General features: G+C 39.9%; 3 protein-coding genes across 5 annotated transcripts in view; 2 read left to right on the top strand and 1 right to left on the bottom strand.

Moving 5' to 3' along the window:
• The first annotated feature begins 10,288 nt into the window (after positions 1 to 10,288).
• LOC138405390 (protein pop-1-like) lies at positions 10,289 to 13,619 on the top strand. Its single transcript, XM_069513639.1, has 6 exons — positions 10,289 to 11,427; positions 11,825 to 11,889; positions 12,037 to 12,105; positions 12,240 to 12,396; positions 12,562 to 12,669; positions 12,792 to 13,619. The coding sequence occupies exons 1-5, from the start codon at positions 11,128 to 11,130 to the stop codon at positions 12,667 to 12,669; spliced, it is 699 nt and encodes a 232-aa protein (XP_069369740.1). The 5' UTR covers positions 10,289 to 11,127; the 3' UTR covers positions 12,792 to 13,619.
• A 128-nt stretch (positions 13,620 to 13,747) lies between these two features.
• Positions 13,748 to 17,312, top strand: LOC109626206 (protein pop-1-like). The gene is made up of 6 exons (XM_020081920.2): positions 13,748 to 14,583; positions 15,362 to 15,426; positions 15,566 to 15,634; positions 15,769 to 15,925; positions 16,090 to 16,197; positions 16,320 to 17,312. Exons 1-6 carry the CDS (start codon positions 14,305 to 14,307, stop codon positions 16,449 to 16,451), a joined length of 810 nt encoding a protein of 269 aa, XP_019937479.2. The 5' UTR covers positions 13,748 to 14,304; the 3' UTR covers positions 16,452 to 17,312.
• A 3,123-nt stretch (positions 17,313 to 20,435) lies between these two features.
• The window catches only part of LOC109625960 (potassium/sodium hyperpolarization-activated cyclic nucleotide-gated channel 1), a 64,854-nt gene continuing 61,720 nt past the window's right edge, over positions 20,436 to 23,569 (bottom strand). For 2 of the 3 annotated variants that reach the window (XM_069513637.1, XM_069513638.1), the window contains exon 9: positions 23,045 to 23,371. In XM_069513637.1, the coding sequence (XP_069369738.1) occupies positions 23,185 to 23,371 (187 nt within the window). In that variant the 3' untranslated portion in view covers positions 23,045 to 23,184. Of the gene's footprint in view, positions 23,372 to 23,569 lie in introns of all 3 variants that reach the window. The other variant, XM_020081584.2, reaches the window with a different exon arrangement.

Here is a 23,569-nt window from a genome sequence, read left to right as displayed (position 1 = left end):
CATTAAAATTCAGTACCCATACTAAAAGCAAAACACTAAGTTTCTATGCAGACTAAGATTTTACAAATGAAATATATGATTACACCACATATTAACATAAAACAATTAGTCATGTTTCAAGCTGATATTAACAAGCATTCTGTGTTTCAAGCTTCTCAAATGAGAAATCTCTGGTGTTGGTTGATCACTGGCAGTGCTGCAGAAAAGTGGTGTACTTCAATATTTTTCAGTATTTGTTTTTTATGTAAATGTAATTACATCAGTGGGATGGACTTGGGAAGATACCTTGGGAGTTGCGTTGAATGTCTTAACAAACAGCAAGCCACACATGCAGCAGCTAAATTCAGTTTGTCGAATTCACAAAATCTAAAAAGCAAAAGAGAGAAGGTGCAAAAATAACCTTACGCCAACTTCTGCGGAAAACCATGTTAACAACTGCTTTGATTTGGATATTGATAAATGTTTTACCCTATATTGTATTTTAGTGGATGGTCAGCTGGTGTTGGTCAAACTTTAAAAACACACTGCAGTGATTGGGCTGAACTTTCTTTGGGCTATATTTACAAAAAATATAATAATAAAAAATTAATTCAACATAACAAACTTCAGCCTCCATACATTTGAATCAGCACTTTACACATAGTGAACAGTATATAAAGCTACATGCTTCACTGCAGCACTGTTGCATTCACCCTGCATTAGCTTGTAGCTAGGTGTTCCTAATAAACTGGCACCTGTCAGTCTCTTTCGATGCTAACTCACTAAGCTACAGGACAGCAGCTCGCTCCTCTGCTGCTTTTATAACATTTATCATGTAGCTACACCTGCTAGCAGCTCCGCCATGTCTCTCTTTGTGTTGTAATGAATGTGTAGGAGTTCATTTTGTGTACTTACACTCGTTTGTCCGTCCAGCAGCTAGCATGAAGCTAGCTCTGGGCCATGTGAGCAGAGAAGGTGGAGGACGACACTTCTTCCGCTGCTAACTTCGGAATAAGTGTTTTCTTTCGTCCTGGACCAGCAGTGACTCTCCGGAGTTTTGATTCTGACAGGAGGAGACTCAGTGATTCACTGAGGGTAGGTGAACATCTTGTTTACGTTCTGTTTATGCTAACAGCTGTTTTCTTATTGCTCTGGGAGTTTCCTCTGCTGCTGATCGTCTCTCTGCACAAGTCTGATTTATAAACCTGTGTAAACTCTATAAACCTGAATTCGTATTAATGACTTGTGGCAGAATTCAGTTCTCTTGAGCTTTAGTCATTTTGCAGCACAACTGCCTGATGGTCTGAGGAATGATCCATCCATTGCACTTTTTTACTATTTTACTAATTCATTGTTTTTTATTCAATTTTTATTGTATAACTTTTGCAGTTCTATCAATTTTATTTGTATTATTTTACTCCTTGTAACTTAAAAAAAAATGTTATGCAGAATTATCCTTTTTGTTTTATTTATATATTCTCATATCTTTACCTTCCTTTTTCTACAATTTTTAATCTATTTTGTACTTGAAAATGGTTTAAAACTCTGCTTTCTAATCTTAAACTGATTTATTTTAATGTTGTCTCTGCAGCTTTTAATGTCCTTATACAGCACCATGAATCTACTTCGGTGAATGAAATGAGCTCTATGATTAAAACCTAATGATGCTTTAAAACACACTGTTTTGAAATATCAAGTCTGAGTATTGAGTGCAGTGTTTTTTACTGAACTCTCTTTGAGTAATATTTACCTGCAGGTTGCTTTTGTTGTTTGTCGGAGCCCTTCATGCTTCACTACAAACTGAGAACCTCTGGTAGAGGTGAATGTTGCAGGGACATAACTGCACACAACTGATGATACAATAATGTTGAGTAACATATTTACCCTGCATATGAAACTCAACGTGACTTAGATGACAGGGTTATTTACATTTTCTGCTTGCACTTAACATTCAGCATATCAGTAGTGGTCCTCTGAGATTTTAGGCATCATATCTTACATGTGTTTATGCAGAATGACCATAGCAGACCATCATCTTTGCAGTAGCACATGGCTCCCACTACACAGGATTAAAAGCTCTAGGTGGGGTAATAAGACTTGATCCTACAATAACTGAATTTTGGTGGCCACTTTGGGGCAGCAAAAACTAATTAGGATCATAAAACTGGCATATGATCTTCTGAGTTGACATGGGGAGCTTGGACGTCAAAAAGAATGAATTATTATATTAATATATTCTATTTTCTTTTCATCAATTTGGATAGTTTACTTAATAGAATATATAGCCACTTAATTGATAAATGACCCCTCCAACTTATCACCTAAAATTACCATGGTGCTATATATAATCTATAGCAAATTACACACTAATTAAAAAATCAATCTGTAACCAATCGAACAAGAACAAGCTCCTATAGTCGTAGCTGTAGACAGTGCAGACAGATGGTAATAAGTCACTTTGACCTGAATTAGTAATCTTTGGCTTTTAATGCTACACACTATGTTTGGTTGTCACCCTTGTGCATTCACTGTGGCTTACCCTCTACATGAGATACAGTCACTGAGTGTCAAATCACTTAGAATTATTGTAGCATGTATATGATCAGTCGGTAATAGATGCTGCATCCTGAAATTATTAGATATGCACATTGTAATTGACACGCCATTAAATATGAAAGCAGACACAGCAGAGTAAATGAGAGGACATGATGTGATTCACAACGACAGCTCTTGAGGTTTATTGTGATAGTGATACTAGACCTTAATTAAAATAGCGCCACAGGCCTCAAGATGTACTGTAATTTCTTTGTAGAAAATGAGGAAAGCTCCCTGAAGTCAGTCTCTATAATCTTATATGAATATATCGAGGAACTTGGTACCAGGAAGAAGCAACATTCGATATGTCACTTATTCTGAAATAAGAACGTTAAGGCAGTTCTACGTATAATAACCTAATAACCTAGTAAAGTGCACTGAATGAACGTCCTGAACTTTGCATGCAGCAATGGAAGCACCAGCTAATGAAATCAAACACTCAATTGCAGGCGCTACTAAATTCATGGATTTTAATAGAAAGAAAATATTTTCTGACGCTGAGTAATTGCTGTTGTTACAGCTCAACAATGGAAAGCTAGCAATTCAGGTTTCCTGCTATAAGAATTCAAACTCATTTGGGTCTACATTTTATTATTATTATGATATTAAATACAGTCCAATAACAATTTCCTCATATTGCACATGCAAATAATTGAAGGAATACATTATAGTGTATGTGTGCACACATCATCTTATTTTCTTAAGATTTAGTTTGCAAAGTGAGCATAACTGTTCTTATACAACACAGCCTAGATAATCCACTCAGTATAAATTGATTACCACTTTGGCTATTGAATCAGAATGACCATTCATCTTTTTAATTTGTCAGTAACCTTCTCTGTGTGTGGTGCTCCATCATTCTAATGGAGAGTCCAGGAATTAATTATTACACATATCCTCTCTACAGTTAAGTAGAACCTCATTACAGGGCAGAATTACTGATGCTGCAGAGATCCTGCTTGGGAGAGTGGTGAGTATTGTGTGTCACATCACAACAATGTCAGGGTCATTGCAGCTAATTGAGCCACATGTTGCACTTGATCTGGTAGCAGTGACAGTGTCAAGGTGCAATGTGTCGAACCAGTTCTGGAGTTACTGCTGCGCAAAAAATAAATAGCAATAGTCTTAGTGGTTAGCAAGAGAATATTTGTGATTTTTTTTGTTTAATTTAATAATTCTGCTACTGTGAGATGCTTAACCAAAACTATACCAGCAGAGTTACCAATGAAAAACAGACCTGTATTGTATTTAAAACCTCTCTGTATTCTACCTCTCTGTATATCCAGAAACTTTCCTAGACTGTACATCTCGCAGCATTACAAGAGTCACTGTCTGTGGAAAAAATATCTCAACAACTATTATTCAAGGAGTTGTCAAGAAGTTTATTACACATGTTCAGGTCCCACTCAGGAGGAATGGAACAATTAGTTGACTAATCAATATGTCCCTTGTCAAAAAATGAAGTAGCAAGACTAAACACTAAATGTTTGACAGATCCAGGCCCTGAAACGTAAGAATGTGCTGCTTTTCCCTGACTAACATTAAATATTTTGGACCGTTGCTTAGACAAAAGAAAAACTGAGGTCACCATGGGCTCTGGGAAATTGTGATGAATGTTAAACTGAAACCTTAATGAGAAGAAAACATTGGCAGATTTTCGATCATGACCTAACCTCTTTACAATATTGTGTTTTATTCAAACAGAGAGTGTAGATCAGTCCAGTGTACAACTGATTCACGCTAAGTGCACATCTGTCAACACTATCTGTTGTGTACATACGAGGCCTTGATCTTAGATGGATCAGTCTGAGCATGTCCGGTTTCCCTTCGCCCTGTCACTTGTTCACATTGTAGGCGTTTCTAGGAAAGTATTAATCCTAGCTTGTTCAGACAGATTAATGTTGGAGAGCAGAACAGTGGGTTTGGTGAGGGGATATTGCATTGTCATCGCTGATGCAGTTATAAGATAATCTACTGATCAAGACCCCTTAAGAGGACCCCTACTGTATGTGTGTGCGATCAAAGCTGCGAGTCAGTCAGAGAGAGGGATTCAGATGAGCGACTGAAGATATGGAGCTTCTCATGGGATCAAGCATTCATCCACAGTGCTGTGTGTCAGGCATTTGATGTCATATTCAATAGCACAAGACAAGATTCTTTGTTTGATATGCAGCGTTACCCACAGTGACAAATGAATCCTTGTCAAAGCCTGAGAGAGGAGGATTTCTAAATTGCATTTGTGCTTGTAAATGAAGATAAACGATTATGGGGAAGGCCACAAAATAAAGTTTTTCAGTGGATTTAATAACCCACTTACAGTATCTGGTGTTCCAATCCCTGCAGTTAGTCAATAGTTTATACAGCAGCTATCTCCAGATTGTAAGACTCAATTGAATTGTGACAAACCTGTGGTGCTCTCTGCCTTTTTAATCATTTTAGTTGCTTTATGGGTATGGATTAATGGTAACTGCACTACAAAATCAACAAAATATAACTACAATTATGACCCTGCAACTGTATGCCTTTGCCAACCAGAGCAGTTTCAGCCTACATACATTTTTTTTCAGAGACATGAGGTCACCGTGACCTTTGACCACCAAAATCTAATCGGTTAATCTTTGAGTCAAAACTGGTCAAAATTTGAAGAAATTCCAAAAACTCAAACTTGAGGTATGTTTAAGAGACCAAAATCATGTTTTGTGAGGCCACCATGGCCTTGACCTTTGACCTTTGACCACCCAAATCTAAACAGTTGTGCAGATATTTCTTCACAAAACTGAGGCGGAGGGATGGGCTGACAACACGAGAACATAGCAAAAATAAACAACATTAACCAATGAAAGTGTGGCATATGTTTAAGCAATTAAAAGTAATTAATCTAAAGAGAAACAAGGTTGGCATAGTTGTTATGGACTGTCAGACCCACTCGTCAATAGACTCCCACCCACCTATAACAGCTCATCGTTACTTCCTCTCTTTGACTCTGTGTCTGTGGTAGATTTTGGGGCTGCGAGGAGGACGAAAGGCGAATACAAATGCAGCAAAGGGCTTCAGCATAGAGAGGAATCCTGCAGGTGTAATGGATGGAAAGACGTGTTCCATGAAGGAGATGATGAACCCCATCTGCTGACAGTTCATCAATAGGTGTTTGAACGGTGGAGGGGAGGCAGCATTAGCAGCATGAAGCGGCAGGCCACAACACAGACGAGGTGGCTATTACAATAATATTCACTTTTAAATTTGCCTTGTGTCGCTGTTATCTTTCATTATGTTTTGTTTTTCCCCCTCAGGCATGTTGTCCTCTCAAAACTTGCTGATAATCGGGATTCAGCCTTTGCTACTGCAGGAGCTATTTGAGGCTTTTGCTCAGGGTGAAACAGAAAAAGTGTGTGTGTGTGTGTGTGTGTGAGAGAGAGCGAGAGAGAGCGTGTGTGTCTGTGTTATCAGATAACAAGAAGCCTCTAACCTCTACCGTGAGGTCAGTGGAGACACCCAGCAGTCATATTTGAGGTTAAATGCTATGTGAAGGCAAGGTGCTTGGAAAAGGTTAAAGTGACTCACAGCACATCTGGGTACCACACGCAAAGAAAACACACAAAAAAAGAAAGAAGTTCTGCTCGACTGAGGAAATGTCTGCTGTTCTCAGTGTGATTCCTGGGGGGGCTGACAGGTACAAGAGTTCATGTATGAAAGGATCCATTGTTCAATCAACTGAAAATAAATCAATGGCAGGTTTAATAATCAAATAATAACCACTTATTTGCTGGTTACTGTATATTCTTTTGAATGCAAGGAAGATTTTGCAATTTCTTACCCTCAATGTTTCATCTTTTATCTAAGTTTTAACCAAATTTCTAGAAACTTGTGATTGACATGTATCATTAAAATTTGGCATGATAGACACAAAAAAATAACAATGTTAGGTAAATTAATTGTCTTCAAGTAGTGTTTGCTTGTTGTTTTAGTCCAGCTTTCCAGATTTGTCTGTTTCGATGGAACAAAAAGTCAGAGCAGGCTAAAGTTTTTGGGATATTATAGATCAGATTTTTTTTACTGTCACAAATAATCTGCATGAAATGTGTGAAAAAATGATTTGCTGCTGCTGCTGCCTGCACCTGTGTACCTTTTGCAGACCATAAGCATCTGTTTCAGAAAAACAACATTTACATAATTTGATATAAATGAATCTGCTCAGGGTGCAGGTATCTATACTTCTAATTCTAGTTTTGAGCTGTCATGTAGGAAGTCCATTGTTGGAAAACAATAAATAAACAACCTTGAAGCAAATCAGATAAAGTTGGATTTCAGCAGAGCAATGTTTGCCTTGTAAGTGTATCGTTAACTTTTGAAAAATATGAAATGACATGCAAATGAATCACCTTAAAAATCAGAGTATATATGAAAGGCAGCAGTTTAAAAAAAACAATTATATCTCCATTCATCAGAAATGAATAGTTGAAGAATATAGAGAGCAACACTTTCCAAATGTTCATTTCTGTTCGGCTGCAGTGTCCCACATTGAACATGGCCTCCCGTGAAGGGCAGGCCTCACTGAGCTAATCTTGATCGATTTCTCAGACTTCAATATTGAGTTCAGATCACAAAGGCAGTGCTCCTGCTGTGTCCTCCTCGAAGAAGATGTCTAGTGAGATGGCTCCATTTCCATTGCAATGCATATTTTAAAATGTCCTCCGATCTTTTGCCATCCATATTAAATTCCCCAACCTTATTTTAATCTATACCTGAACTCTTTTTGGCAAGACTACATGACACTTCTGTTTCTGAGATTCATGTTGAGTCTTTACACCTGTGGTGTTGCACAGCACATCTCAGCAATATATATATATTGATCTCATAGTTTATGGAGGTGCTGCCATAGTGCCTTTGTAAAGCTATTACCCGATAAAGAAAGCATGAGAAGTCATTGGCTGGTTCCCAATCTGTGATAAATTGCAGCGACCAGTGTTAGATCACCTATAAGAGAGTTCATTCATGTTTTCCACAGTCACAACCAATCATTCAATAATCCAATCACAACTCCAGACCACAGCCCTGCGTACTCTGAACCAACAATATGCAAGTGGCTAATAGCTTGAGTCATTGCGTGTATGGGGGAGCGGAGAGTCGGAGAGGATAATCTGGTTACGTTTTGGGAGCATGTTAAATCAGCAGGTTGTCACCACTTGGGTTTTTTCTCTGGCGCTACCGGCCTTGACAGGGTTACAGGAAGACGCTGTATGTCCGACTGACAAACTGACCGACCATTGATGCTACAGGGAGTGCCTAGAACCTACTGTATATAGTAAATAAATCTCTGTTGTCTTTAACTCCATCATGACAATGACATTTCTGTTGAAGTTTCTGATTTGTGTTTTTTGGAGATCCGTGGTAAAACCCAGAGCAGACTCCTTGTGTTGGGAAACATACACACCCTCATGTTCATATTCCTTGGTTGTTGCTAACTTGCATAAATAATACACTTTTAAAAAACATTTTGAGTTGTGGTCTGTTATGGTGTTTTCCGTGTAGGAACTGGTGCCATACTCAACCCTTTTGTTAGGTGGGGAAGAATTTGTGTTCCCTCTGAGGTCAAAGGAGCAACAAGCTTTGCAGTCAGGTCAGAAACATGTTTTTGCTGCTTTGTATTTATACACGAAATATGCAATTTATTATTTTTTTTTTTTCTTATTTTCCTGTCAATGACATTTGGACCAGAGAGAGAACAGGAGAAACAAAACAGCACAAAACAGACCAGCTGGTGTGTGTGTGTGTGTGTGTGTGTGTGTGTGTGTGTGTGTGTGAGACAAATAGACAAATAGGGTGGGCAGACACAGACAGAGACAAAGCAGCAGAGGAAGAGGCCAAACAGCGGCTGGCCAGCTCCTGCATTCTAATCAGTCCCCTGTTTTGGCTCCCAGGAAGCTCTCACCCGACAGCCGAGGACAGTGTGTGTCTCATCAGTGCTTGCACAGACACCGATTTAACACAAACACATACACACTTTCCTGAGGAAAATGACTCTCACTCGATAGAGCGGGGGAAATATCAGAGGTGAGAGGAGGCAGGAGGCCGCGGGAGATGGAAAATGAGGTGACCCTGCTAAAAACAAGTCCACAATCCATCTCTGGCCTGTCGAGGAAATGAAAAGTATGACTTATTTCAGATCAGAACCTCTAAAAATTGCCTCTCAGATACCCTACGCTTGTCTCTCCTGATGGGTGCGACCTTACTTGAACGCCTGAGGAACGGTCGCTTAGTTCCTAATGGTTCAAACGTCTTGAGGTGATTGCTGAAAATGAAATGTGACGGAGGAGAAGAGAGTAAGGCCGACATTGATTCGAGTGGCGTGATGAAATTTGATCTCTGGGACAAACAGGACACAAACTAAAGGGAGCTTCCTGTTTGATGCACGTGTAGTAATTAATTACATGCTTGCGATTGGATGGTAAGAAAGGTCATCAATGTTTGGAGCATTTGATTACTGCTTTATGCAAATGATACTTGTCTACTTATGAAATTGCAAAGCTTATTACAACATGTAAACCACAAAATTAAGTCATTTTCTATAAAACATATATTACCAAACCCTTTTAAGTACTTATGTGTTAAGTGGATGAATTGTAAATCATAAGTCAGATTTATTGGAAAATATCTGAATGGGAATTAAATTAAAATGCATTGTTTGTCGAGAAAAGTCCACAGTGGGACTGTTGGTCACCAGTGAGATGCTTTATGATACACTTCTACAGTCCATTATACTGCATTATACCCCAGTATAATGGGCTGTACTGTCCTTGGCGTAATTTAACATTAAGAGCTGCAGGTCAAATAAAACAATTTGATATGCAACTGTAAATAAATTGATTCTGTAGGGTAACAGCGTTCTAAAGGACAAGCACATTTATTTGTAGGTCTTGAGTCTTTTTATGGTCACACCAAGGTTACAGCGCATGTTCTATGGGTGTAATACTGAAACTACAACATCACAGAATTACCACACAAATATGAGAGGACCTCAAACTCACCCTGATGGAATAACTTTCAACAAGCAGTCAATTCATGTAGCAAGTTTTGATCGGATTTATATAGACTACTATTCTATTTATGTTTTTCCCTTCTGCTTATTTTATATTTTGTATGCCATTGCTTCGATTGCTGAGCTGATCTGTTCCTCTCATCCAACACTTTCATTGTACTGTTGAGCCCATGTTAACTTACACATGACAAATTAAAGTTGTAAACAAAAATCATTTAAAGGTACAGTGTGTAGAATTTTGAATATAAAGGGCCTTTTCTGGGGTAAAGAAAACTACAATTCATACACCTAAAGCTTACACACTGGACCTTTAACATAGTTAACTAGAACGATTAATTTAATTAATAATTATTAATTACTTCAGAATAAATAAGCATCAATGCAAATTATTATGCCTAATACATTATTTAGTTCTACAGACAATGCAATATCTTAGATAACACTTAACCCATAGAGAAACATTGGACATTAGAGAAAATAAATGATTGATATGAACTTTTCACAGACATATTGGTATCATTGTATCATGTGTGCCAATATGCGCTACTATATAAACTTTAATTTTACTGAATAAACAATTCATAAAAGATGCATCTATGTTAAATTTCATAATATTTTTTATTTTCTTTATTCAATTTCTGTATAATTGTTTGTACTTTCTTATTTAAAGTTATTTATAATTAAAGGTACAGTGTGTAGAATTTAGTGACATCTAGTGGTGAAGTTGCATGTTGCAGCTGAATACCCCTCACCTCACTGTCCCCTTCCCAACATGAAAGAGAACCTCTGGTAGCCTTAAGTTGTCATAAAAACTCAAAAGGTGTTTAGTTTGTCTAGTCTGGACTAATGTAAAAAACATGACGGCCTCCGTAAAGAGGGTCCCCTCGATGTAAATATAAAGTATTTCAATATAAAGGGCCTTTTCTGGGGTAAAGAAAACTACAATTCATACAATTTAGATGAAACGAACAAGTTAAAACAGGAGGCTTATTCTACATTAAATTTCTGCCAATACAACAATAAAACAGCTATTTGTTATTTAACTTGTAGTTTAGTGTTTTTCTATTCATGTGATTTTACTTATATACGTCCACAAGCAATTTATACATTTATTTATATTTTTTTTACCTTATATTTGTATTTTTTTAGGATTTTGAATGTCAGACTTCAACTTGTTAAGTTGATTTTTAAAATTTGATTTTACCAAGTACCATTCAATTAAGTAAAAGTACTTAGTTACATTTCATTACTGAGTGAATAAGGAGTATTTCAGGGACCAGAGAAGAGATGGGGACCCTGATAGGTGTTAAAATAAATATATAATATTTGATCCTGTTTGAAAAAATATAGATGGTTGTTGTTTTGTTTTAAATTATAAAAGGAAGAAAAGAAAAAAGACACTTAAAAGGATAAAAGGATCAATTGGTGCATATCAGAGTCAATTCACACACGGAGAAACTTTTGGAGAAAGATATCTACATATCTTCACCTCAATCTCAACATTTTAGCAGAATATCATGGATACAAACGCTCAAACTGACAGTGTTCTGGAGAATATGGAGACTGACGAAGTGCTGGATGCGACCTGGGAGTTTGTAGAGATGCTCTGTGGGGTGATGAGCAACCCTACACCTCAGGCTGTCCCAGTTTATGACTGGTCCCCCCTTGAGAATACAATTGCTGAACAATACCCCGTGGAGGATGGAAGTCTCACCTTGGACCAGCTGATGGAGGATCAATGGGCTGACCTGTTTGCTCCAATGATGGACATGCAGCAGAGCTTCCTGCAGCCGGGCCCCGTGCACAGCCAGACACAGGTAAGGTCCTAACTGCAGGTTAGAGACAGATTCACAACAACTGGATCAATACCTGTGTCAGAAATGTACTTTAACACAGAGATTACAGCTCGCTGCAGCTAAATCTGCTAAAAGGGGGAGAAAGAAAGAGTGAGCATAATAGTAGTGGACCTTACTGAGATTTAGAGACTTTTACTTTGGTAGAAACTTCCTGTGCCCCACCTTCTCTCAGAGACAAGATGTCATTCTTTTATTAAATTTGGAAAAATGTACGTGATTGGTGTTAATGACAATATTAAGACCAGGAAAGTGATTATACAAGGGCCTGGTATAAATATGTGCAAGTTGTGTTTTTGACTGATGACACAGAGGATGCAGTTTGTCTGACCTCCTGTATTTTCTGTTTTCATGTCTCCAGGTTGTCAATCAGCCACAGACTGTCACTAAACACCTTGAGGTGAGGCTGTATCCTATTGGATTATTGTAAGTATCACACACACACACACACACACACACACACACACACACACACACACACACACACACACACACACACACCAATGAGCCTCTGTTTTAATCTTCAACCTCACTGTTTTATGTTCTCTAATGTGTCTGATTGTGTTTCTGTAGTGAGGGAAAGATGATTTACGGGGCTCCGGGAGACACAGTTCCTCCTCCAGTGAACGCCTGCAGTCCACAGTAAGTCTGGTTCTTATATTTCATATATTTATATTGACTTGTGCACCAAGGTCCTAGTTAACATGTTTGTTTCCTCACAGTTTTACAAAGTGGTAATTCATGCTCTCTATCTGTTTTCTTCTGTTTCCCCACAGAAAGAGAAAGCGTGTGAACCAGCGGGGGAATGACAGGCCATACGTGAAGAAGCCGCCCAACGCCTTCATGGTGTACAGGAATGAGCAGAGGCTGAAAGTTCTGGCTGGGCTCAGAAACTCTGACTGTGCTGCCGTCAACACCATCATTGGACAGATGGTAGGTGTCTTTGAGACTCTCAGTGTCACACAAGCTTCACCTCATCGAGCAGCGTCTAAGACAACACTTCTAAAACCTCTGGATCTGTTCATGTTGTGTTTGTGCAGTTACATGTAGTTTTGTGTTGCTGTGTGCACTGTTAACTGGCAGGTTGTGTGTCCACAGTGGAGGGCGCTATCGAAAAAGGGGCAGGAGAAATATTATGAGGAGTCTGCGAGGCTGAGGCAGATCCACAACCAGCTCTACCCTGACTGGTCGTCAAAGGACAACTAGGTAAGTTCACTGCTCACATGCAACTGATCCATGTTCACGTGGTTACACTACATGATGCAACCCTGAGGTTTTATCAGCTGATGTCAGATAAAATGTTTGAAGTGTTTCTTTTTTGTTTACAGGGAAAACAGAGGAAGAGGAGCCCGAGGAGAGCTCGACCAAAGACTGACTTTGACTTCTGTCCAGGAAAAGGCCGTCGTCCCCGCTTTGCTCCTTCATGGCGAAATCCACGGGACACGTCATACAGAGATTGAGCCTCCTCCCCTCACAGCCTATCTGCAGCTGTGCTCCGCTCCACTGACTCTTCGTCAGTTTGGTTATATTTTAGAAAAAAACTCCTGCCACAGTAAAAGCACATAAATATTATATAGACTTAAAGCTTTGCAGTACAAGTAGTGATTACCTCCCTCTGACATATATGACATCGGTCTGGCTCTTGATGTCCCAGGTTACTTTTAAGAACATCTAATTTTATAATAATAATATTGACTCAAACACATTTGCCAACCTTGAGTTACAGGTGGATCAATGGGGGTCAAACCTAAGCCTTATTTTAATTTTATTTCAAAGTTGATAATGCCTTCTAATCCTAACCATAATCATGCAGGCCTGGAGGAGAGGACTAAGCCTACTATGAAAAAAGGGAGTGACAGGCTAAGGAACACTGGCACGAAAAACTTTTTGATTTAGCATTGTTGACAAGTGCAACCTGGGAGTTAGACCTATTTTACTTATGCATGACAGCCTGCTTTGGCGTCTCTGCTCCCTGGTCGTTTTTTTAAACAAGCCTTGAACTGATTCACGATATCCTGACTGTGCCACAAAGAACCAAACATCTGTATCTGAGTGAAATTGACAGGATAGAAAATATAAACTCCTCAGTGGAGGTAATAATAACAATAATAATTCTGAGATGATTATAAACATTACAAAGAAACACTTCATTATCATTACTGTGTTGTGATTTTATTAAGTTTATGTATTGAATGTGTGAGATTTATCTTGTGAAAAATCAAGAAAAATATCAGTATTGCGTAAAAAAAAAGATCTTATATGTGTAAATATGAGTAACAGCTATTTGTTATTTAACTTGTAGTTTAATATATTTCTATTTATGTGATTTTACTCATATACGTCCACAAGCAATTTATATAAACACTCAGAATTTGTTTTACCTTATATTTGTATATATTTTTTTAGGATTTTGAATGTTAGACTTCAACTTGTTGCTAAGTTGTTTTTTAAAATTTGAATTTACCTTCAATTAATTAATTTAACTACTACTTTTGACAGTGAAGGCAAGTACCATTCAATTAAGTAAAAGTACTTAGTTACATTTCATTACTGAGTGAATAAGGAGTATTTCAGGGGCCAGAGAAGAGATGGGGGCCCTGATAGGTGTTATAATACAAATATAATATGTGATCCTGTTTGAAAAAATATAGATGGTTGTTGTTTTGTTTTAAATTTCAAAAGAAAAAAGGCACCTAAAAGGATAAAAGGATCAATCGGTGCATATCAAAGTCAACTCAAACGTTATTGGGACTCTAAAGTGACGTTTAGCGACGGTTTGGTCATTTCACACAAGGAGAAACCTCTGGAGAAACAAATCTACATTTCTTCACTTAAATCTCAATGACGCAACAGAAGATCATGGATACAATCGCTCAGCTGGACGCGACCTGTGAGTTTGCAGAGATGCTCTGCAGGGTGTTGAGCAACCCTACACCTCAGGCCGTCCCAGTTTATGACTGGTCCCCCCCGGAGAGGAGAAGTGTTGAATACACCACCCTGGAGGGCACAAGTCTCACCTTGGAGCAGCTCATGGAGGAACTTCGCTCTGACCTGCTCGCCCCCATGATGGACGCGCAGCAGAGCTTCCTGCAGCCGGGCCCCGTGCACAGCCAGACACAGGTAAGGTCCTAACTGCAGGTTAGAGACAGATTCACAACAACTGGATCAATACCTGTGTCAGAAATATACTTTAACACAGAGATTACAGCTCGCTGCAGCTACATCTGCTAAAAGAGCACATAACTCTTAGTTTCCAGACTTTAGTGCTGACTTTTAAACACACGTGGCGAACATTTGAAATGTGTATCAAAACCTCCTGCGCTCACCTGTCTCATCCCCACGTAGCTAAAAGGTTTAGTCTTTACCGCACGCTTCTGCTGTATAACAAATCTCGCTCAAAAAGATCAACCACTTCCGTTGGTGACCCTTCACAATATAAGTCCCGTACCTATACACTGCTTATGATGACATGAAACGCATGGGGACCAGACGTTACCAGGCTTTTTTCTGTCAGGGCTCCCTCTCTTTGAAACAATCACACAAACAAACAAAGCACATTGTAACTGTAAAAGGTTCTATATAAATACAGTGTATTAGTATTATCATTACATATTAATGGAGGAACTGGTTATTCTTAGAGTAGTGAACCTGACTGAGGTTTAGAGACTTTTACTTTGGTACAATCTTCCTGTGCCCCACCTTCTCTCAGAGACAAGAAGACGTCATTCTTTCATTAAATTGGGAAAAATGTACGTGATTGGTGTTAATGACAATGTGAAGACCAGGACAGTGATTATACAAGGGCCTGGTATAAATATGTGCAAGTTGCGTTTTTGACTGATGACACAGAGGATGCAGTTTGTCTGACCTCCTGTATTTTCTGTTTTCACATCTCCAGGTTGTCAATCAGCCACAGACTGTCACTAAACACCTTGAGGTGAGGCTGTATCCTATTGGATTATTGTAAGTATCACACACACACACACACACACACACACACACACACACACACACACACACACACACACACCAATGAGCCTCTGTTTTAATCTTCAACCTCACTGTTTTATGTTCTCTAATGTGTCTGATTGTGTTTCTGTAGTGAGGGAAAGATGATTTACGGGGCTCCGGGAGACACAGTTCCTCCTCCAGTGAACGCCTGCAGTCCACAGTAAGTCTGGTTCTTATATTTCATATATTTATATTGACTTGTGCACCAAGGTCCTAGTTAACATGTTTGTTTCCTCACAGTTTTACACAGTGGTAATTCATGCTCTCTATCTGTTTTCTTCTGTTTCCCCACAGAAAGAGAAAGCGTGTGAACCAGCGGGGGAATGACAGGCCATACGTGAAGAAGCCGCCCAACGCCTTCATGGTGTACAGGAATGAGCAGAGGCTGAAAGTTCTGGCTGGGCTCAGAAACTCTGACTGTGCTGCCGTCAACACCATCATTGGACAGATGGTAGGTGTCTTTGAGACTCTCAGTGTCACACAAGCTTCACCTCATATGCAGCGTCTAAGACAACACTTCTCAAACCTCTGGATCTGTTCATGTTGTGTTTGTGCAGTTACATGTAGTTGTGTGTTGCTGTGTGCACTGTTAACTGACATGTTGTGTGTCCACAGTGGAGGGCGCTGTCGAAAAAGGGTCAGGAGAAATATTATGAGGAGTCTGCGAGGCTGAGGCAGATCCACAACCAGCTCTACCCTGACTGGTCGGCAAGGGACAACTATGTAAGTTCACTGCTCACATGCAACTCATCCATGTTCACGTGGTTACACTACATGATGCAACACTGAGGTTTTATCAGCTGACATCAGATATAATGTTTGAAGTGTTTCTTTTTTGTTTACAGGGAAAACAGAGGAAGAGGAGCCCGAGGAGAGCTCGACCAAAGACTGACTTTGACTTCTGTCCAGGAAAAGGCCGTCGTCCTCGCTTTGCTCCTTCATGGCGAAATCCACGGGACACGTCATACAGAGATTGAGCCTCCTCCCCTCACAGCCTATCTGCAGCTGTGCTCTGCTCCACTGACTCTTTGTCAGTTTGGTTATATTTAAAAAAAAAACCTCCCGCCACAGTAAAAGCACATACATATTATATAGACTTAAAGCTTTGCAGTACAAGTAGTGATTACCTCCCTCTGACATATATGACATCGGTCTGGCTCTTGATGTCCCAGTGAAGGTTACTTTTAAGAACATCTAATTTTATAATAATAATATTGACTCAAACACATTTTCCAACCTTGAGTTACAGGTGGATCAATGGGGGTCAAACCTAAGCCTGTAACCTTATTTTAATTTTATTTCAAAGTTGATAATGCCTTCCAATCCTAACCATAATCATGCAGGCCTGGAGGAGAGGACTAAGCCTACTATGAAAAAAGGGTGTGACAGGCTAAGGAACACTGGCACGAAAAACTTTTTGATTTAGCATTGTTGACAAGTGCAACCTGGGAGTTAGACCTATTTTACTTATGCATGACAGCCTGCTTTGGCGTCTCTGCTCCCTGGTCGTTTTTTAAACAAGCCTTGAACTGATTCACGATATCCTGACTGTGCCACAAAGAACCAAACAACTGTATCTGAGTGAAAGTAAATACATAATATTTCCTCATAGCAAGTTACATGTTTGAGTAACAATTACCTCCACCAAGGAGTTTATGTTTTGCCCTGTTACTTTGTTTGTTGGTCAGCAGGATTACGCAAAGACTACTGAATGGAATTCCATGAAACTCGGTGAAAGGATGAGACCAATGCAGTGCTTGGTTGCTGGTATTTTGCACTGATCACTAACTGCTGTTCAACATTGTAAGGAATAAATGATGTGGTGACACTTCTGATAAGTGATGGTATTCTGGCATCGACTCAAAAACCATTGACCTAACTGTCTGGAGATGTTGATGACTAACTCAGGTGGAAATCTGACCAATTTTAAAACAAGGATTTGTTTTGTAATTCAACTTTAACTGTTACAAATACTCACAGTGCATTTATTGATTATATTGCATACTGTTTGGATAAATAATGGGGCTGGACAAGAGAGAGAATCTCTATTAAAGGAGATATGTCAAAGTCACAGTTCAAACTTTTTCTGCCCATATCTCCTTTAGATTCAGAGACACAGAATTCCTGTTTCTTAGATTCCTCATCAAATCAGCACGCCAAACTGACAGTTGATGGTGTGGCTCAAAAGTGTGATGATATGAGATGGAATGACCCATGATTACTTTGACCGGCTTGTAACACTAGTCCTTATTTAACTGTGGAAATCAAGGAAAGAGCACATATTGGTCATTGGTGTGGGTGTCACTCACCCTGGTCAGCTCTGCTTTCCTCTTCGTCATGGGTGGACTTGGGTGGCTCATACTGTCGGAGCATGAACTCGTCATCCATAGCAATGCTCTTCAGCCTGTTTTGGATAGGGCAGCTACTTCTGATAAGATTGCACTAGGGCTGTTTTTCTTTTTATTCTTTTTTTTTAGATCTGGACTAATAATGTTGGCTGTGGCACAATTACCAGTGTTTAAGTGTACTAATCAGGCGTAATTTGCTCAATTAAGACCAACTACCTCTTTAACTAAACAGAAGATGGACAATTTTACCAGCTAAATGGAAGATGAATGGTTGTGCCTTTTTCACAGTATAACCCAGAACAGTAATACAGTTTTAGAATCAGACACAAAAATGAAAAGAAAAAAAACGCACGAAAAGAATATAAATATCTCTGAAAAGTGACAGGAGACAGACAAGGCTGTCAAGGGAGCTTTTGGTGATAAGGGCCGTCGCTGGTGATGTGCTGTAAAGAAAACGTGATCGCTGCTGCGTTGTTCATGTGTGAAAGGCGACCTCTGGAGAAAGTCTGGACCCAGTTCTAGACATCCTCCAGAGGTCATGTCTGAAAGCGGCCTCAGATGACTGATAAGTGCTAATGAATGGAAATCCCAGGTGACCACACACACAGATTTCTCACCTCACCTGTAACTGCTGACAGACACTGTTCTGACTCCTCTTCATCACTGCCTCGTCTTTGATTTCATTTCTGCAGTTGCTCCCCCCATCAAATTGCAAATGAATGAAAAACTGCCCAACAACAGAACGACACACACTTGCTTTTAAATGACAATTTGTCGTTTATTTTCTATATTTTAAAGGTTTATTATTTACAAACAAAATAAACAAAAAAAAATCAAAAAGATTTTTTGACAAACACTGTTTGTCTGCATATTGTTGTAAGAAAGTCTACATTTACCTTTCTTTCGTCTGTATCAAATAACCAACTAATAGTTCGTTGTCTCTAAACCTTGGATTACATGAGCATGAGCTGAACAATGACCGTGTGAGCGGCGCAGAGGAGGACGGAGTGGCTCGCTGCGGCTCGCTGCGGCTCCCGCCCTCCCCCTCGCTCCGCTACGCACATCATCAGTAAACATATGAAACCTGTGGTCGTCGGAAACCAAACGAGCATTTGGTTTGTCCTCTCTGGGCATTATACTCAGTTCTTTTTGCATCTCTTTATTACTATTATTTTTTTTATCCTCAAACCAACAAAACAAACAAAAAAAAGAAATATACAAATATATGTGCTGGTTTGTTGAGAGTCTCTATACTGCTAATATGTAAGCTCATTAGTTTTGTGTTGTACATCACCATTAATGCCCATTCCAGTATGTTAGTTTGTGATTGGTATAGTGAAAAAAAGCACATAGTTGGGAAGCTCTCCCTCCAAAGGCAAGTATCAAAAACAGCACAAACCAACAGTGCTGCTATCCATCTTGACTGTGCACTAGTTCCTATTCACTATGGCATATTCACGATTAAGCGCTCTCTGTTGTAAATAGAACACCCCCCTCCCTCCCCCACCACCACCAACCTAATCATTTAGAACCTCGTACAGGATCAGGGCAGCACGAACTCTCGGGGATGTTGCTCCCTTTCGGACTCATTCAACATCTCTAAATCTTGCTGAAAGAATCCCTCCCTTTTCTTTTGTTTTTCCTTCTTTAAATTATCAGAAAGTGCAATTTAAATAACAAAGACAATGACTCAGAATGTTTTGCTTTGGCCAGTTTTCCTTCCACGCATCAATATTCAATCCAAACATCAGCGACTCGTGACAAAGAAACATATAAAGGTTCTCCCAATTTTGAGTGTGACCTGACTGCAAAGTCTAAAGATTGCACTTTTTTTTTTTTTTTTTAACTTTTAAACTGTACACAACTTCATTAAATATCCTAAATAGCTTGACTGAGAACTTAAGGAAGAAAAAAAAAACCTGGCTCTAGATAGAAGTTCACATTGTAAGTTAAAAAGGTACCAATTGGATAAACGGAGACATTTGGCCATCATCATCGCTTGCTCCTTCCCCGTCTAAAAACACTGAGACATAGAACACGTAGAGTATAGTAAAAATGAACAGGCGGTCGTGTGCAGGAAGTGCCCCCCCATCCCCCCGCACGCAACGAGCTTGCACGCTTAACGAAGGATGGAACATGGCTATAGTTTAGGCACGAATACTTAAGAATGTCCATGTGAAGAGTCGATGCTTCTGTTCACACACACAGAGTCTAGGCAGACGGACAGCGAACGAAACGTAATCTAACATTAACATTTAACGTCAACATTTTTGAGATAGTATCTTTTTTTCTTTTAAGTATTTGTGACAGTGCATGCTTTCATGACAACTGGTGGATCGGCTGTATCAGTACACTATCGACATAATCTGGAGCCAAGACTCGAGGTCTTCTTAAAATACCGTCATCACCGACCGAGGGCTTAGTCACTCCGAACTGATGGTGCCGTGAAAACTATGACTCTATGTAGAAGTAGTGAAATGACAGAACACAGACAGGGAGGGCTTGAGCACGATGTACAATCAACAGTGTGTGCAGGAAAATGACCTGTTAGCCGTAATGGCTGCAGAGTCATCAAATACTTTAGCTATTATAAGATTAAAATATTTGAAATCCTTTTTTTTTCTTTCTTTTTTTTTTTTTTTAATAGAGTGAGTCACAGTATTCTGGCTTGACCTTGCTTCCCCCTCTGAGCGTCAGTCTGGGTCAGTTGAGAGTGGCTAAGCCCATGTAATGGATTTACATGAGAGAGAAACCTTAATGCAAACCAGCGTTCACCCCCCTCCCAAACTTGCAGAGGCACAGAATGACCTCAGTGAAGATTCTAACCCCTCTACACACTTGAGCAACTGGAAACCTGACGTCTTTGAGGCCAGGCTGTTCAATTACAGTAATTGTGATGTGAGAGCGTACAGTACAGTTTGACTCAAGAAGCAGATGAGCAAGCACTGAAATCTAAATTAAATACGTAAAAAACGTGAGCCTGTCCTTGAATAATCCATTTCATAAAATAATCAGCTTGACTTTTAAAACCAAAATAATCATTCCTAAAATGAGTTGCTTTTGAGGAAGTGAGGCAACAAAGAAAAGACGTGTTTACTCTCAATAGGACGATGTGAATGAAGGTAAATATTGTTGTTCACTTGATGTGTTAAAAACGATAGTAGAGCTAGGGGTAGTATACAGAGAGAGGGGGGGATTATTAAATGTCCTCCGATCAGACATTTCTCACCATTAAGTTGTGCTAGCTATTGCATTAAGGTTTGTCTATCTCTTATGAAACGTACGTATTTTTGTCTCTTAACCTTTTTGTCTCATATAGATGATCCAGGTTCCTGTTAGAAGTAAGACATTGTTATGATAGAGAATGCACCACACAGTATCTGTAAATACTAGCTCTACAAAACTATTTACAGCACACATATAGGTAATCTTTATGTCACAGTCTATTGCATAATGGTGATAATCTTTAGTTTATAAATATTATAAATATACACAGAATTTTTAAGCAACGTTACATAACATCTCAGCCATCTGAAATCAGAAATAGAAAAACAATAGCATCCATCCATATCTTTCTCCACACTCCAAACTAAAAAATACAGAAATCAGCATTTCTATTATCTATTCCCTTTTGACCCATAACACTGTCAAGAGTTTGTTTGCGAGCCGCTGTGGGGATATAGCAGCTCAGCAGACTGGATATCTCATCGCTGAAAGCAACATAACACTTAGTTACAGTATTCGTTGGTTTCTGGGATGGAGGTTCAGGAAATCAGCGTGTGAGATTTATTTTTACGTGTGCTTTCTGAGATTATTCATCAGAGTTGCTCGCACTTATTATTCCACAGTGGTGCCTAAAGCTTCTTAATAGGAGAAGATGATTTTCCTCTTCTTCAGTGGTAAAAAACTAAACTCATTGTCGTAATCCACAATGCATTCCAGTTTTAAAAAAGAAAGCAAAAAAAGAAAAGAAAAAAAAAATTACATCATATATAATTCTTTATATTTGTCAGAAAGGAAGACTGATGTTTATACTACAGCTTTTAAATTGCCATTGCCAAATATTGTAGTTGGATTTTATACACAGTCATATACACACACACACTCGCACACATCATCCATCCACACAGCTATACATACATACATACATACATACATACATACATATACATGTATATTTGTATGTACGTGTATAGCTGCATATATTTATATATATAAATGATTAATATGGCGTAAAAGAAACAGATGTGTCTGTATAATATACATTCTTAAGTTTAGGGAGACAATGTGTCTAAAATATAATACAAGGGCTTGTATGTACAGGAATTCTTTGAGGTTATTTTAGAAGAAAACCGGAGAGAAACAAAAATGCTGGAGTTCCTCATTTTCATCTCTTTTGCTGTATCTCCAAACATGTTTAAGTTTAAAAAATGAAAAGGGGGAACAAAAATGGGATCATAAATTTGATGCAAAACGCATTTTGTCTTGCTCAGTCTCCGTACTGCTCAGGACAGAATCTCTCCTCGATCCGGGGGATTCCCTGTGCTGGGTTGAGGATGAAGATGCTGCTGCTGCCACTGCTGCCGCCGCCGCCGCTGCCGTGGCTGAGCGAACTGGGGGCAGAGCTCCTGATGACATCTGCCGGAACAAGTTGACCCGCTGGGGCACCGTGGTGCGGATTCCACTCTGCAGATTCATTCCCTGGATCGCTGCTGCTGTTGGTGGTACGATGGAGGCCAGAGAGTCTCCTGAGGCTGGGTGCACCCTGGGCCCCAGAGATGTGTCATGTGGCAGTGACGGTTGGGAGGCCGATAAGTGTCGGACATCTCGACTCAAGCTGCCTGACTGAAGAGCCTGTGTGCTCTTGTGCATGTCTCCCCGCTGAGGTGAAGGGACCTGCTGAGGCGACGGCTGCTGTTGCTGCTGCTGCGCTGCAGAGGTTGCAGCTGCAGTTGACACAGCGGGCTGCTGAGCAAGCTGCTGCTGTGTTGATAGAGATGGTTGGGCAAGGGGCTGCTGGATGAGTGACAGCTGGGAGGCTGTGCGTGAGCCGTACTGGAAGCTCCGGCTTGCCATAGGGGTCTGCACGGGCGGACTGCACATGGCAGCCGTGAAGGAGCAGGGCGACATGATCGCTCCCTGCTGCTGCAGCGGGGTCTGTGGGTTGGCCGAGGAAGAACTCAGGTTGCCATGGGAAACACTGGGTACGGGGTAAATTCCCTGCGCTGCGGCAGCAGCAGCGGCAGGCAGCATGCGGGCAGCGGAGGCATTGGCTATAGCTGAAGCACTGAAGGTCAGGGGTACTGAGGACTGCTGGAGCTGATTGGTGCCGAAGGCAGCGAAGGGCGGCTGGGCTGGTGAGTTAATGATGGAGTTTCCTGACATTGGTGTTGAGTTCATCCCGGTGACCGATTGTTTGCGGTCCACCATCATCACCATCTCCCTGTCCTGACGGATAATCTGCTTCAATATCTCGTTCTCCTGCGTGTTGAAAACGCCGGCGTTCAGATCCTTCTGGAACTTCTGCAGCAGCAAGGAGTTCTTCTTCCCTGTTGGGGTGCAGTCAGGAAAAGTGAGCACATACAGCCATGGCAAACTTTGGTTACACTAAACCACAGGGACAGGGCAGAATTGAGGACAGTATTCATAAAGATGCAGCTTGTAGATTTCAGTAGTAAGACTGAAGCATGTTTGCATTTGCACCAAATTTCATACAGAGGTTTCACATTCCTGATTCCATGAAATGG

This window comes from Paralichthys olivaceus, chromosome 18 (assembly GCF_024713975.1).
Source record: "Paralichthys olivaceus isolate ysfri-2021 chromosome 18, ASM2471397v2, whole genome shotgun sequence".
NCBI classification, from domain to species: domain Eukaryota; kingdom Metazoa; phylum Chordata; class Actinopteri; order Pleuronectiformes; family Paralichthyidae; genus Paralichthys; species Paralichthys olivaceus.
This window is presented reverse-complemented; position numbering and strand designations above follow the sequence as displayed.

Coding starts and splice junctions, on each gene's coding strand:
- LOC138405390 (XM_069513639.1), top strand. CDS start 11,128: ATGGATACAAACGCTCAAACTGACAGTGTTCTGGAGAATATGGAGACT. Junction 11,428..11,824: donor CCGTGCACAGCCAGACACAG/GTAAGGTCCTAA, acceptor TCATGTCTCCAG/GTTGTCAATCAGCCACAGAC. Junction 12,106..12,239: donor GTGAACGCCTGCAGTCCACA/GTAAGTCTGGTT, acceptor GTTTCCCCACAG/AAAGAGAAAGCGTGTGAACC.
- LOC109626206 (XM_020081920.2), top strand. CDS start 14,305: ATGACGCAACAGAAGATCATGGATACAATCGCTCAGCTGGACGCGACC. Junction 14,584..15,361: donor CCGTGCACAGCCAGACACAG/GTAAGGTCCTAA, acceptor TCACATCTCCAG/GTTGTCAATCAGCCACAGAC. Junction 15,427..15,565: donor CTGTATCCTATTGGATTATT/GTAAGTATCACA, acceptor GTGTTTCTGTAG/TGAGGGAAAGATGATTTACG.